Source organism: Diadema setosum, chromosome 8 (assembly GCF_964275005.1).
Source record: "Diadema setosum chromosome 8, eeDiaSeto1, whole genome shotgun sequence".
NCBI lineage: Eukaryota > Metazoa > Echinodermata > Echinoidea > Diadematoida > Diadematidae > Diadema > Diadema setosum.
The window spans coordinates 5,101,993-5,118,898 of record NC_092692.1 but is presented as its reverse complement, the minus strand read 5'-3'; the positions used below and the strand labels follow the sequence as shown (position 1 = coordinate 5,118,898).

General features: G+C 38.2%; 2 protein-coding genes across 4 annotated transcripts in view; one reads left to right on the top strand and one right to left on the bottom strand.

Moving 5' to 3' along the window:
• LOC140231385 (ras-related protein Rab-40C-like) overlaps positions 1-3,454 on the bottom strand; it is a 70,600-nt gene extending 67,146 nt beyond the window's left edge. The window contains exons 1-2 of one of the 2 annotated variants that reach the window (XM_072311512.1): positions 3,411-3,454; positions 2,811-2,890 (exon numbers count right to left, since the gene is read on the bottom strand). In XM_072311512.1, the coding sequence (XP_072167613.1) occupies positions 2,811-2,868 (58 nt within the window). In that variant the 5' untranslated portion in view covers positions 2,869-2,890; positions 3,411-3,454. Of the gene's footprint in view, positions 1-2,810; positions 3,125-3,410 lie in introns of those variants that run through there. The other variant, XM_072311511.1, reaches the window with a different exon arrangement.
• Positions 3,455-8,630: 5,176 nt separating this feature from the next.
• LOC140231545 (cytochrome c oxidase subunit 6B1-like) lies at positions 8,631-15,443 on the top strand. 2 transcript variants are annotated; one of them, XM_072311679.1, is made up of 3 exons: positions 8,631-8,727; positions 12,949-13,152; positions 14,733-15,443. In XM_072311679.1, the coding sequence occupies exons 2-3, from the start codon at positions 12,958-12,960 to the stop codon at positions 14,784-14,786; spliced, it is 249 nt and encodes an 82-aa protein (XP_072167780.1). In that variant the 5' UTR covers positions 8,631-8,727; positions 12,949-12,957; the 3' UTR covers positions 14,787-15,443. The 2 variants fall into 2 exon arrangements, with proteins under 2 accessions (XP_072167780.1, XP_072167781.1); XM_072311680.1 differs by having other exon boundaries at positions 8,637-8,731.
• Positions 15,444-16,906: the final 1,463 nt, after the last annotated feature.

Genomic DNA, 16,906 nt, shown 5'->3' with positions numbered 1-16,906 from the left:
CATGAGCCTGTATCAAACACACTCCCGATCCCTTTCAGCTCTTTTCCAGAAAGTGCACAGAAAGCAAAACATGATCCTTCCTGTTAGACATACACTACAAACCATGTCAAAAACTTCTACATGGAATGGACTTCATTTCATGTAAAATGTACATGCACATACAACAGACTACAGAAGAGGTACTCAATTTATTCAAGATATCATATAGACGAGATCCAAGTACATATAAAATTTCAATGCTCATTTCCATCGCCAGATTGGATCTGCAACCTGCAACTTGCAGAAGGCTTGTATCAGAGGGCTAATCACTTTTTGAGAGACAATAAAGTTGGCATTGGCAAGTAACACTCACAAGGGACACTCACAAGTTATTCTAGTCACACTTCTGGAGTGAAACAGGAAATTATTTGATTGCATACAATGTACACAAGCCAGGTACCTAAGGTAGTCGTTTATCACAAACTGACAATAAATATGGGGTGTCCCGTGGTAAAACACAGGTTTATGGTTCTTGTCTATTAAAATGCCCATACTGTATGTACAGTAGTTGCATCAGCTACATTCCACTGGAGATGGTACTACATATGTGACCATGTATCTCAAAACGAACACAAAGTCGCAGCCCTTGATTTTGCGTGAGGACCTCAAAAAGGTGAAACAGGTCAACCAAGTCAATCCTGAGTTTTTTATACTTTCTGAAAGAACTATTCTTTGTCTACATTATTTTTAAGTTTGGAGTCATAAAACGAATTGGAAAGTGTGTTTTCAGCAGTTTTTATACAACCCTTTTTTTATAGAGTACAGATAGTGCGATTAGGTATGTCTTTAGAGGTCCCTTTTCATTTCTTTAAAATCCTTTGCACACCCCTCACTTTCAACTCTAATAACTTTTGAATAGATAGTGCTACCACCTTGAAAGTTGGCATTTATTAATGGAGCATGCTTAATTTCAGCTTAATCTGATAATCTCTTCATCGTCGTTACTACTGTGGTTTACATCTTGTTTTTTGTCCCATTCATCGCGCAGCCAGCAAGATTTCTAAAGATTAAGCGCTTGAATAGACCCGTAACTTCAGAGCCTCTTTTCTCAGTTCACACCTTTATAAAGTGTGTGCTTTCTTTTCAATATTTAGATAGGTTAGGAGAGTCCATTTGAATTGAGTTATACATCATTTTAAAGCTTAGAATCTGCTCTTTCAATATCTGCCTTTAACTAAAAATCCATATCTGGCGACTTTGTTTGGTTTTGTGATGCAGGGTCACATATGGTACTTTGATATCCATGGGATATCAAATATGTACAGACCATTTTCTCTGCAGGTTTATAATTATAAAACACATTTCAGCATCCAATAATGCCTCTGATGCTCCTTTTCTTTTTACTTAATTACTGTACATTAGCTGTTTTTCCAAGCAAATTCCTGATTTACACTGTACACATCAAGTATGATACAATATACGCTATATTACTTTGGCCTGTACTTGAATTTTCACACTAATTTCTGAGACTTTACTGTAACTTCAACTGTTCTTTATCATTTGCAATTTGCTAATCAATCCCTGCCAACTCTTCTTTCATCAATGAAAATATCAGACACCATTTCAGTCTGCTCTGATACAGCTCAGCGAAAGAAAGTCATTGTAATCAAGTAGAAATTGTTTTTTTTTTAATCTCTAAAAACATATCTGTTTAATATGTTGTAGAAAAAAGAAAAGATGTCACATGCTTCTTTCTTTCTTCTTCTTTTTCTTCTTCTTCTTCTTCTTCTTCCTTTTCTTAACCTTAAAGCCTAAAAGTGCCAAGAGGACCTTTCTGATGCATTGTTGCCCTAACATAGAAGTATGTATGTATTATTATTATTATTATTATTATTATTATCATTATTATTACTGTTACTATTACTATTACTATTACTATTACTATTACTATTACTATTACTATTACTATTACTATTACTATTATCATTTGCCCACCCAAATGGCACAAGTGACAAATTCAAAATGTGCAAAAGGTGCATCACAGAGTTTGATACAGCACAAACACAACCTTGGGATAAATGTGCAAATGAAGCTTGACATCTCAACATCCTATTGAACACATTCTTGTTGGAAGCAAAACATGTGAGTATGCAGCGCATATGACTTGTCAACAGAAGTCTACATGTACCTGTTGAATGCAAGTGCAGAATACTGGGGCCTCTAGTTTGCATTCAACCCTTGTACATTGGGACACTGTATCGGCACGTACAGAAATTTTGTTTTTCTTTTGCGTTTTTGAGGATACCATTAAACTCCAAGCTTGCGATAAGCGAAAAATCCCACGAGAGAATGGCGTATTTCTTGATTTTTAGCGCTTTTTCGGCGACCCGTACTCTTAAAACTGGGCCTTATCCGCACGCGCTTTTGGAAAGTAGCGCCGATTCTGCACTTTTGACGGTAAAATTTGGGATTTTGGATGGATTTTTGGAGGGGGCTAAGGGAGTTTCCTGTTGTGAATGAGTGTGCAAGTATGTGAATTAATGTGATTTGCATGTGTTGTGACAGTTGAACTTACTGGCTGGTGACAAGTGATAAGTAACCGAATACCGGGGGCTGACCGAATACTGGTGCCCTTACCCTATAAGGACATGTACAGTTGTATGCATGATGTACAGCTGTACAAGTACATGAGTAAAAGTGTACAGAGTGAGGTAGGGCCTACATACTGTTATTTCTTCCATGCATTACTTCTGACAAAACAATATTATTAATCATTAATGAACAAAACATTACATAAAATTCATGAAAATATATTTGATTTGATTGCTGACCTGTAGCAAGATTGCCATAGTATGGAGATCCTGGCTCACTGTTGTCGAGTCTTCCCATGATTTCCCCTTTGCCGACATCGCTGTCACCGACCAGGAGAAATTTCAGTAGATAATCATACGATCTCGCAGACGGAGAACTTGGTGGACTATCCATTGTAAAACTGGTGTGTCACTGGACTGGTAATTTATCATGCAATGGAGATGCGTATTGCAGCGTAACTGTGTTATGGCAATGCAGCACAGCTGCAATTCCAATATCCAGTACAACAATTTGAATGAAATGAATGCACAATTTGATCAATCCATCTACATGATTGTATCTCTAGTCTCAGTCAAACCGTTTCCACGAAGTACTGCAGGCGAGTGAACTAATAAAGTAAATATTACTAGAAATCTATAACACGTAGTACGTAGCCGTACGCCTTTTTTTTAATTTGGATTAGAAATCCACTCGCAGGTAGCGAGTATGAGAAGTGGTCAAACGAACAGACAAACAGCTAGGGACCTACAGGGTGTTTCACTAGTCAGTCCACTATGATTATTCTGCTGGGTTGATACAGACTGTTGTAATCACAGCAAGAAGTACATGTAGTTTATTACCAGCACCAAGTCTAAAATCGACAGTCGTCGCGTAGATATCCACCATCCTGTCCACAAAGCAGGCAGTCAACAACACGGCCTCTTGACTGTGTGTAGCTGCAGCCTTCCGCAACCGGCCCCTCTCTACTACGTGAGCTGCTGGTGATGTGATGTGACGAGTAATCGCGGTACGGACGGTACAAGTGCCAGTGGCAGTACACACTGCACTGTGTGGTGCGGGTGGCTACAACAGATCAACAAACCACTTATCTGTTTATTCAGTCTTTAACAGGGATCCTTGTAGACGTTAGCTCTTACTAAATCTGCGATATATGGCTTGCGTCACATCTCCTTGAAGAAATAGACGTCCGAAGCTGGCAGATATACGATCAAATTCAGGCATTATAAAGACACTCCATTCATTCTAGCGGATATGTTTCTTCACGAAGCGCAGAATAGCGTAGTCTCTGTCTAGTCTGAGTTGCGCCACCAAGATTGGGTACGATTTCGAGCACATAGGTACAGGTGCAGTGTTACAGTGGCTTGCCGAGCCTCTCACACCCAAATCAAACGTGTTTACGATGACGGGGAACATTCGGCTGTCAAGGAGTCTACTTCTGTGCAGTCTGTTTTCCAGACCTATTTTGACGGGGATGACCAAACAAGGAATGTACAATGTAGTTTGTCATAGCCAGATTGCAATACTTCAGCCTCATGATCTATGACTTGACGCATGATTTGGAAAAATTGTTTATTTCTTCTTCGAAAGAGTGCAATGTCAGCTAGCTTCAGAAAAAAAAATAATAATTGGAGTCTAAAAGTCACTATATCATCCACATCTAAAGCTCCCCTCCCTTTTTCATCCTTCTTCTTCCCCTCTCCCTCCTGTAGAATTACATGTAGGAACCTACATTTCCATTATTTGTCAAAACGATTATTTCCAATTAATACAGCAAAGTCTGTCTTAACGAATCAGTGAACAAAAAAAAAAAGACACAAAATCGGATAATAAACAACCAAGTTGCAGCTTGTTTAGAAAGGAGAGTGAAAATCAAATTTGTAGGACATAAAACTTTGAGTCTTCATCTAAGATTCAATCACATTCTAAGTTTCTTCTGTCTTATCTGTCTCTATGGACCAATGTAAAGGAGACAAATTTTTGTAGTGGTCTATCTTGACTCCAGAAGAGACCGTCGCAAATCACGATAAAAGCTATTAAAAAAAAAAAAAAAAAAAAAAAAAAAAATCTCGGGTTCAAGCCACAGAACTCATGTGGTTCAAGCTTGGCTCAGGTCTGCAATTGGATTGTCGCCCTCTGCTGGTCACCATTATAATCTTTTATTTATCTACTCGGTATAATTTACCAGCAGAGCTTCAACATAACTTGTCCAGTTTTCAAACGTTCATTAAATTTGGTCTTTTAGACTTGATTAATTATTACGAGGGTTTGAATTTTCTCCAAAGTTAATTGTAATGGAATAGAATAAACATCTTTATTCAAAAATAGCAGCATTATAAGTCTAAAAGACATCCGGAGCAATTTTTTTTTTTTTTTTTTTTTTTTTTAGCAAAAGGGTCATCCAGTCATGGCACAGTTTGCTTACATCATTTATGGCATCCACTATAATATAAATTCCTTTACACACGGTTTAGACACGTTTTGACTAACATTTTGAAGTATTGTCTGACATCCACGCCAAGGCCCACGCTTGATATAGACTGTTACCCATGCTACCAAGCGCGAACGACCGGGAGACCGACAGGACCTACCTGCACTCCCGTAGAGATGATGATGATGATGATGATGATGATGATGATGATGATGATGATGATGATGATGATGATGATGGTAATCAAGTCATGATTAAAATTGCACGAAAATTATGGAAAGAAGAAGTCACTATTAACTCAAAATGAGAAAGCATACAATAATTTATTACGTGTACAGCATCACATGAATTTCTTTTTCCAACAGTGTTATCGGCAACTGTGATATATCCACATAAAAAAAAATCGTCATTCTCTCATTAGCGTGACATTAAAAAGAAAAGTTTAATCTAATCAAGAAAGAAGCACCATGTTGTCGAATTATTTTTTTTTTCATGCTCTTCTTTTTCGCTTTTTCTTCTATTCCTTATCACTGTCATTGTTCTGGTAATTGCATGCAGTGTACGACAGCGACGACCACAGGACTACGTTGTACTGGCCTGACTCTCCCGTCTAAAAATGTGGAGGGATATTAGAGGAGCCTTCTCTCTGTTGCGCCACAACTCTCTACCAGTCCGGCTTCGGAATTGCAACAGCCTCAATACCTTCAAGTCTGAACTGAAGACTTATCTTTTCCAGCAACTTTGTGAATGATGGGTGACACTTTGTGGGAGCTCGGCGCCTTTGAATGTTTCTACAGATGAATGGCGTTAACATGCTGTTTCATCATTCATCAGCATGTAGGCCTGTTATCATTAATCATTATGTGGGTCTTTTTCTGTCTTTTTAGTGGGTCTCTCCATTTTTCGCACTTTAAGCAAAGTTATACATGTACTTTATTTCGATCACTTCTGTTTCTTTTTTTTTTTACTACAATGTATAATTACTATAAGGTCCTCCTCAATTGTTTTACATTCTCTTCGATACATAATGTTCTGTTTACCTTATTCTCTGTTGTCAAAAGAAGTGTAACTTATATGTTTTGTCGAAAAATGAAATAAACTTTGAATTGAATTGAAAAAAAAAATTGAATTGAATTATTATTGTTATCATTACTTAGTGTTGACAGTATGATTACCATAAACATGAAAGTTCTACCACGATCATCAAAAATGCAGACATTTCAAGAGCAAAATATTAAAAAGAACGTAGCTAATATAGGAGCACAGAGTATATAAAATCACGTGAAACATGAAATTCCGAACATTGGTTTCCCATTTTGGAGTCTTCTTTATTAAGTTTGATAAGACCGAATACAGCGATATGGATGTTATCGGTTCAGCGTCCTACTGGTACGGAAGTTTAACTAAGAATTCCAGAATGATATATAAAAAAAAAAAATGTGTAAATCAATTTTGAATGAAAGAGAAAGAAAGGGATAATCATGATGAAATTCAAAAGTGACAGGAAAGAAAGCTCGAGAAATTGGCGCTCGGTTACAATGTTCAAATTTGCGTTTAGGTTGTTTGCAACTTCACTGGCCGATCGAATATAATAAAGTACTGGACAGATAGATGTGTAAAATCATTGGGAATACACTTCAGCAAGCATAGTCGAGGTATTATAGAGTTAAATTGGTCGGATGAAAGAGTTTTTAAGATAAAGAGAATCCTATAATCAGAATCATGGAATTAACCGTGCAGACACCTGATGAAATATACATCAGGGGGAAACTATAGGCCTACTTTTAGAAACTTTCATTCCATCAAGACTTGATTATAACATCGCTTAGGTGATAGACCCGGCAAGCGTCTTGAAGAATGTCAGGTGAGTGACTTTCCTTTTCATTTTCAGTTTATTTTATTTTGACACGGTCACTCACTTCAGCCAAAGGCTGTTCTTCAGCGAGTCCGTGAAGTGGTAAAAACAAATCAAAGTAACATAATACAACATTTTATACTTAGTATACATAACATAAGAAAAAAGAAACAAACACAATTATCATACCCTGTAAAATCAACGCCAAATTCAAAATCAATAAACTATGATACAAATTATCGGTTTCATTTTAGCATACACAAATACTAAAGAAAAAAAGTACTACCATTTATACTAAAATAATTCCCTAAGATTACTTATGCATTAAAAGGAAGAAAAATATGCATGTACATGTGATAAATGAAAAAAAAAGAAGAAAAAACAATTTAAAGTGGGACCAATCAAACATAAGACTTAACACACACACACACATACACACATTTATCATAAATAATAATAATAATAATATCAATTTATAAGGCGCAAAACCTATAGACATATATTCTTCTGCGCTGAACTGCAATGAACTGCAATCAATTATCAAATCCTACCTTAATAAAACTTATCTATTGCACTTTTGAATGCAATTAAAGAAGCACAAAATAACATCGCTTGGCAAACTATTCCACATTTGGACACCACGATATGAAAAACTGCGTTTTTTAAAATTTGTGGTTGGTTTGGGTACATATAACTGGAGGGTTGTCTTCCTCAAACCATATAAATATTGTCTATTGACTTTACCAAACGTAATAATATGATACTTGCCTCCTCCCCCCCCCCCCCCCAAAAAAAAGCAACCCTAGTATATGGCTAAATACATTATGTAAGATATACAGAAATTATGTTTAAGAACCAGACCAGAGAGTCAAACATTGTTGGTGATAATGCAACAATGGAATTATCGGAAGCATGTCATTTAGTTAAGAAAAAAAAAATAGTTTAATGGGATGCGGGTAACGTTGGTTGTTTTTTTTTTTTTTTTTCAATTTATATGCTCAATATAGAATTGCCGTGCAAAGGGTCTTTTTACCCCCCCCCCAAAAAAAAAAAAAATGATGAAATATACCCGCCACTAAAAGGAAATCTATGCAGAAATATGCAACTGGAATTCAGCAGAATCAACCATATCATATTGAAAGAAAACATATGAAATGCAAATATAATAACAATAATGATAATTGGTGTAATATTTAGGAATTTAAGTTGAAAAAATAATGTGAAAGTTAATGCCTTTACAACTTCAATTTCAGATTCATAAAAATCTACTTTTTAGTACATTATCTTCCAGTCTTATACGTATCAGAAAGAGACTCTTCATTCCAAACGTTATAAAAACAAATCAATTATCATCATAATAATATTTGGTAGCAAGCGAGTTCATGGATAAAAATATTTGAAGCATTGAAGTTTTTCAGTATTTTGCTCAATGTTATTCATTACATTTTACATATTTTGTTAAATGAAATGGATCTTGTTATGTGTTTATTCCATACGATAGAGTCTTTTCCAAAGAGGCTTATCGTGGATTGATTTGATTTGATTTGATTTGATTTGATGTACTACTATACGCAGTATTAGTGCTATCACCGCACGATAAACCTTTCCTCTTTAGGAGAGATCCACCTCCCTGCATGCTCTTATCTAGCGCTCTCCAACACATTGTGGAAGACGTGAGTTGAACATGAATTGCGACTTACACGACAAATGGCTTGACACTGTCCACTGTGATTGGTTGATATAGCGAGCAATCGAAGAGCGTCGAGCACTGCTGCAAAGTACTCTGACCTTTCGCCATTTTTGCCGTCATCCTGAGCACGTCTTGAGAGGATAACTCTCTGGTTAATTTTGTGAAAATATCAACAAAACACCGGCAAGTATGACTGCATCTGATATTTGAATTTTATGTCATAATTGAAATTCTAGTGAATGAATTGTATTTCAATCCAAATGATATGATTTTGTGCGTTTTTTTAAGTGTTAACGGGAATGCCGGTATGTACGTGGTCTCCCGAGTGCAGTCCCATTCCTTTGATTTGCTGTTTGTGATACTCGTCTGTCCGTAGCGCGTAGCGCGCGTAGCCTAGAAAATCTAGAGTCTAGGGGTGGTATTCTGAAAATCTTCCTAAGTTTCTTCGTAAGTCAGAAACTTAGGAAGTGCCTAGGAAAGACAAAATTGGTATTCTGAAATTTCTTCCTAGGCACTTCTTAATGCAAATTAGGCCATCCTTATCCCCGCCCACGTCCTTTCCTAAGCCAATAATCATGATAATACCATGAATACCAATACGAAAGGTCGAAATGCCGTGGCCCGTATCATAAGGAACTGTAGTCATGGTAGTGTAACCAATGACAATCGCATATTACTATGATGTAGGGTCAAATACACGAGTGCGCGGCATGTCCCCTTTCTCACGCTCATTTCGCGCATCAAAGTACATGTGCGCATAACTGCGACCAGCCCCAACACGCAGTGTTGGGGCTGCGCATTGTAGCAGATATGATCATGACAGGCGAAGTATAGCGCCTAAATATCAATATGAAATCGCAAGAATTCTGTAATATGAAGACTTACAGGTGAAGTTATAATGTTGAAGACTGACTGCGTTCAACTTTTGGTCCTGCCAATATTCCATTTCTGCTCGAATTGATGAGTTAAATACGACTCGGTCGAAAGGAACTTGGGAGAACAACATCTTATACAGTCAATGGATTTGAAACTTGTGCGCATGCGCTGGCCGTCAATTCATCTGTACAGCTGTAGCTTTATGGCAAGGCCGTATCATACTGTTGTGGCAAACCCTCTCGCTGATTGCATTGCTTTCTGGGTGGGTACGCGCGCGCAGGCCTTGTCAGAAGGCTATAAGCATTGCGACTCCGCCCAGCACATGAATATTTACGTGCACAGTGTACTGCATACTGATTTCGAAAATGGTAAATGGGATGGGGAGCTATGAGATGGACCTGTAAAAAAAACGTTTTTTCAAGATCATTGGACCAGTGTGAACAAGAACAAGGTGAACGTATGGTAGGAATTAGATAAGAATCTTATGTTTACTATAAAAGTAAGTTTTTTTCTAGTGAAATTCAAAACTTACGGAGGCGCGAAAATTTGTGACAGACTGTGTATGTTTTTCAAGCTTACCGATATAGCACTCTATTGACTCAGGATGCTCCCACAGTGTGTAACTGTGTACACGGAGCGTCCCGGGGTTAATGTGCGCGCAATGACTGACAGGCGCGCCTATCACGATGCTTGCAGTTTGCTATTCTTAACAACGTACTTAGGACAGGGGTGGGGCTTTCCTAAATATTTTCCTAAAATTCTTTCCTAAGTGCATTCTAGAATACCAACTTCTTCCTAAGTCAGAAATTTGCATATTCCCGCCCCCTTCCTAAGTTTCTTCCTAAGTAGGCCTATACCGGTAGGTCCCTACTTAGGAAGAAACTTAGGAAGATTTTCAGAATACCACTTACGAAAAATCCTGACTTAGGAAGAAATTTCTTCCTAGGAAGGATTTCAGGATACCACCCTAGGGTCTAACTCAGCAAAATCTATTGTCCTTGGATATTTTCCATACCTTGGAAGTGGGTGTAAACTTAAACCAAACTTATTTACCCCTCGGTGTCGTCGTGTTGTGAAACTTTGCCACGTTATCAATTTGGCAAGAGTTCCTTTTTTTAGTTTTGAGACAGCCACCCACGACCCAAGCAAAAGTGAGTGCGTGCATCCATGCGTATCGCAAGCAAGGTTAGGCTAGGTTAAATATAAGTGGAGTTGTATAGTCTTATTAGATCTGCATTGATTTAGTACTATCGTGATTGGGGTGGCTGTCTCAAAAAGGAAGTCTTTCCTTAAATTTTAATGATGCGATTCGAGGCCGAGGCGAGGGTGCGATTTTGCCGGCCGTGGCCGGAAGGCCATGCTATGCAGTATGGCATGCACCACCGTGCATCATTCGGCAATTGTGCACTTTATTACGGCCCAATGTTATTGGTGCGAGATTTTACCCTAATCGAGCAGTATGTGTGAATTCAAGTACCGATCAGCATGATCAGGCACTGTGAGTTCAACAGCGTGTCTTCGGCACTGTACTGTGTGCATCGTGGTGTGCATGTGTGTGAGATTTCGCGTTGGAATGCAGTGTGTGTGAATGTGTCGACGTGTGTGTGCGTGATGAAAGCACTTATACACGGTACACCACATGGTACCCCCGGCGTGATATCTTAAGCAGGGGATCACTAATTAACCTATTGCAGAGGACATATGTCCACTCCCGGCCTTGGAGCTCTGGAGAAATGATTCTGTGAAAGAATAATAAAAAAAACCCCAAAATCTTGTCCCGATTCGTCAGTCTGTTCACGTTTATTTCGTCTACACAGTCACCGTTTAACGAGTCCGACGAGACGCCGTGCGAAGTGTGTATATACCTACCGATTTATGGGCAGCCACTACATGGACACACACACACTCAAGCCTCGCCCGAAAGTAGCTCTTTGGTTTGCGCGATTTGTGATGGGGTCGCGGATGGGGATGCATGAAGGAGACCTAAAAATATTCACGTAACTGTTTTGGCGAGCTGGCGCAAGCTAGGATGTTAAAAAATGGAGTCTATTGTATCGCAGACTACTGCCAACTTTCTCACACTTTGCGCCATGATCATGGCAATTTTATGCGATGTAACATCGTATACAAAAAAGCTCAATAATCCTGCAGCGGAGAGCAAAGGCACGCGAAATCGCGATCGCAGTGCAGTGTTTATGTCCGCTCCGCAGAAGCGCAGTTGAGTGAGGCGGGCTTTTAGTGACCTTATCACTTGTCAAACGGCATTCCATACAGCAAGAGAAGCTTGCCAGCTGCTCAGTGCGTGGTGGTTCACGGGAAATCACCTTGGCATACGACGAATGAGGTACCGATAATATAGGGCCGTAAAGTGCACAATTGCCCATCATTCCTTTTCATGGGCATGGGCATGCGCATGCGGCACCAGCAATAATGGAATGAATAAATGAAACACACCTCGTAAATCAGACATCTTATTAAGCCGACACTGCGCTGACCAGCAGTATTCATCCGCCTGCCAGAATCCATCCAATTATCACTATGCTCATCAGCACTGACAACAGTAAAGCGTGTTGCCCATATTTCGACCGCCTGTGCAAAAAACTGACACCTGACCTAGATTTCGCGCAATAAATTTGTTACTATTACGCCGATAAGAAATGCAGATGAAGTATGTACATACTTACCGATCACCAATGTACACCCTCTATATCACATCATCTTCTGCTGAAATAATTCAGCCACATTTATAGAAAGCAGCTGGCATTTAACACTCCATTGGGCCCACTCATGAATAACTCGAAAAATCAAAGGCAAATCCCACAAATTGTAAGCAACTTTGCATTTAAATGCAAGTCCATTACTGAAAGGATGTTTGATTTTGTACAAATACATCAAGTGCAACTTTGATGAATCACATGCAACTATGCATTTAATTCAGACAAAATGCAAAGTTTTGGGTGATACTTATGTTTTATGTGAAATTCAGCCAGGCCGCCCCCAGCCCATTAAGTATTACAGAATCCAGCATATCCTGACAGCAACAATTCATCACATTTTTGCTTGATTATTTCTGCATGCATTTAGCAATGTTTATTGCAATAATTTCATTACTTATGGCCAAAGTTGCATTGTAATTACATTGTAAAGAAGCTGAAAAGTGAGATTTTAATTCTGTAACCTAAAATATCAATTAGAGTCATTTTGAGGTCAAAACTGAGTGTGGCCCTCAAGCCCCTGGATTGCTCTAGACCCACTACCTAGGGGTCTGGATCTATTCTAGTTAATTCAATAATGCACTAGAACGCTACAGTTCATTGTACAGTTCATGATCGAATCATTTGACAACAACATTTAAAAAACAAAAAAAAAAACCAAAAAACATTTACATAAGGAAAATTCCACAATTTTTTTTTTTTTTTTTCGTGGTGGTAAGTACACATTTCATTGACTTGCACACTGTGACATTTTGGCATTTATTGTAAATGAATGTATGCCTGTAATCCATTCTTTTTTTCTTTTCCTCATTAGACCAGCAGTATGGGTGACATCAAGGAAATTCTAGACAACTACAAGACGGCACCATTTGATGCTCGCTTCCCAAATACAAACCAGACCAAGAACTGCTGGCAGAACTATGTTGACTTCCACCGTTGCCAGAAGATCAAGGGGGAGGATTTTGAGGCATGTGAATACTTCAGGAGAGTCTACAAGTCATTATGTCCCATCCAATGGGTGAGTGCTTTACCATAATAATAATTTTTTAACTTGTACGCTTTGAAAAAGCAATGCTATGATGTTGAGTGTCGAGAAACACTTCCAGGAAACATTTTGCTTTAATGTTCCCATGGAGAATCATGATGAATTGTTTAGGTAGCAGGGTACACCTCCCAAGACTTGTAATGCATGCTCTCGTAATAACTGGATGCTTCCACAGCAAGAAGACAGCATTGACTTAACACAAGTAAGCGAAACACAAATTTGAAGATGAAGACAATGTTCTCGCTGAAGTGCAATCCCACTTTGTACTCACGTTTCAAAAGCTTAGTAAGAAGTGAGTTGAATGATATGATCAAAATCAAAGTAAAATAAACAGACTGATAAAAGTTTCATCAATCAATCAAGAAATGAGAAAGTTACAAGACTGAAAAGTTGTAAGGTTTTATATGAAACAGATATTAGTTGCAGCTGCATAATTTGGAAAAGATGATGTCATTATCCCCGCTGATGTGCACACACAACTTCACTAAGTTTCCATTCCAACACAACATGGAAAAGGAAACCATGCATTATTCACATACAATCACCCTTGCATTAGTCAAATCTATTTCGACTGAAGAAATAGCTTCAACTTACGTAAAATTAAACTTATGAGGGATTAAAATCAGTAGAATATAAAGAGAAGAGGACTTGAAAGACCTTTGACTTTTGTAGGTGATTATTTGACATATGCGAGGTCGAATTAAGCAAGGTTGACTGTAATTTGATTAACCAAGCAATATGAAAAAGGAGTTTTTCTTGCACTTTGAATAATTCTCTTTAATCATTCTAATCAAGAGTGTTGTTATTCCTTCAGTGTCAAGGGAATACAGTATTGGCAATATCCCCTATGTAAGATTAAACAGAGTATAATAGTGTTATACTTTTCTCAAATCCAATAGAAAATTCCACAATGTGCAAATTTAGTTACCTCATTTTTTACTTGAACATAAACTTGTGCACTAAAGAAATATCTCTCCCACATGTTACACAGTGCGATCAATATCCAAAGCATTGATGTGTGCTACAGTGCACTCCCAATATGACGAACATGGTTATAACAAAATTCCGGTTACAACGAAGTAAAAATTAGGGCCGCAACATTATCCACGTTTTTGTTTCTGATATTTTAATGTAGCTTTTGTGGAAATTAAAAAGGATGATGCATTGACATTTGCTGGCATCCCTCTCAGCTGATGATATTCACAGCAATTAATTGAATTTCTGATATTATTCCTATTGAACAGGAGATTGAGTGGACTGTTTGTTGAAATGCCAGACTTTCTGCTTAAATGCACGTTGGTTTCATTTCATAACTGGGTGCTTCAAGCTACAGCATTTTTCTACAGCCGAGATTACAGTAAATTTTTTCTCTTTCTTTGTCCCTCCCTTCCAATCACTAATTTTCTGTTTCCTATTCTCATTCCATTCATTTGTTCTCTGCCTCTCTCTCTGACCTATTCTTTCGTCACCATGGCGACCCGTCTCTTACTCATCTGCTCCAATTATCCTCTCCCCCACTCCCACTTTTACCCACTGCCTCTCATCCCCTGCAGGTGGAGAACTGGGACACCCAGAGAGAAGAGGGCACCTTTGCCTCGAAGATTTGATGTGACGTGGTCCTGTACATACAGATTGTAATAGCCTACTTGATTTTTATCGCCACATCTGTCCATGGAGTCATCACTGGTTCTGTCCCCGAGGTCCCTGTTCCAGACATCGTACCCATCGCCATAAAATGAAACTGGTTTTAAATTCTTGAAGTGTAACATGTGATGCAGATATCTTTGTCAAGATACTTTTTGGGGGCTTTTTTTTTCTTTGATAATTTCTCTGTTCTTGCCCTCTTTCAATCAGAGGTGTGTTGGTGTTCAGATACAAGACATTTCTATATTCCACAAAAGCAAGACCCATTTGTCTACTAAATGGGCACTTTACTTGCTAGAAGGTCTTATCTTTACAAAATGCTGTCTGACAGCTTGAAATAAAGTTTACATCTGGTTTACATCTAACTGCATTTTTCATGAGTAATTGCTTGCAATTGTGCAGTTACTGGAACTAAGCTAAACTGGCAAACAGGATTGGACTTTGTTGCCATATTTTGTAAATATGACAGATTGACCAAACCAGTGTATGACTGGATGGTCTTCTTCAGGTCTTTATGTGCATTTGTCAGATGTCATGAAATTGGATTAATTTATCTGACTCTGTGTGTTTAAAAGAGTTGAAAGTGTATTTGAATAAAGTTTGACTCTTGAAGAAAGAAACTCTGAATGATGTATGAAACATTTTTCCTTTTGCGTGGTATTCATTCGTCAGAATATGTTTGGCATGAAAACACAAAGCACTATCCAGATGAAGCATATTAGCAGTGAACATTTGTAGCTTGTCAGGTACTCTGAAGGGTTTAGACATAAGCCTAATCAAACAAGACATGTCAAGTCACACAATTATGCAGTATGTGTACAAAGGGTGCCATAGTTTTGTTTGTTTGTTTGCTTGTTTGTTTTTATGCAGGATATTGTTTGCATGTACAGGATACAGAATATGTGTCAGTGTGTGCTGCTGGTATTGATAATGCTCTTCCTGCATACAATGATAACACCAATGTCACAGTGGATTGGTCGTACAATATGTTACATGTACGAGTGTATACTCAATTCACAGAGGTGCTCTCCATGCTTTCAAAAGCTTCATTTTAGACTCGCTGTGAATTCAGAATCTGACATTGTTTCATGTTGCTAGTTTGTAACCGTGTCTGTTGAGTGGAGAGTGAGAAAGGAGACACACATGGAATGTGCTGAATTGGTGATTAAAGGGGTCCTTGAGCATTTTATCACATTCTTGAGTGTGTATGTGTGTGTGTGTGTGTGCACTGGCGTGTTTGTATGTGCAATGGCATGTGTGTCGGTAATCAAAGTGTGGCAGGCTTTACTAGAAAGTTGCAAGCGAACAGAGTTGGGGTTTACTCTGGTATATTTACCTTTCTTGTACAGTGCATTTGATTAGGAAAACAACAACTAGTGTACTTTTATCATTCCAGAATCTTCTACAAGAGCTCATTATGAGCACATCAGTTTCTCAGTTTCTTGAACATGTGATGAAAATGGTTTACACATTTCACATCCATTCAGAGGAAAATGATCTTGAATGAACAGGTAACTTGCCTTTTAACAGAGATGACATACATATTGTAAGTTCAGCACAATAATTGGTGAATAATGCGCTACAGTCTTCAAATTATAGCAACATGAAAAATTAAAACCATTTGATTCTCTCCTCCATGTATAGTTCTACACTGGAGACTTGACTGTACATGTAGATTTCAATGTCACCCGATCGCTGGAAGAGAGATGTTTTCACAATATATTGTATCTTAAAGGGAAGGTGTGCAAGCATGTAGCAATTTGTAGGCAGCATGATGGTTCCACTCATAAGTTCATATCATTTGTTTTTAGAATATCCCAATTAATTGTGGCTTCACATCACATCGAGGGTGGGGGGGGGGGGGGGAAGGGAGATGCAAGAACATTAAATTCTACTCGCACGACCATTGTAACATCAAGTTCATGATTGAAATGTTCTGAATGTTACGTTTCTTAAGCAACTTGGGAGAATACACAAGAGAATAATACAGTTTCTATGACTGAAATTGTACCAAAACCATCCTTGGTCAAAGAGGAAACTAGATTGTCTTTTTATCTGGATACTGAATACTGTGCATAATTAG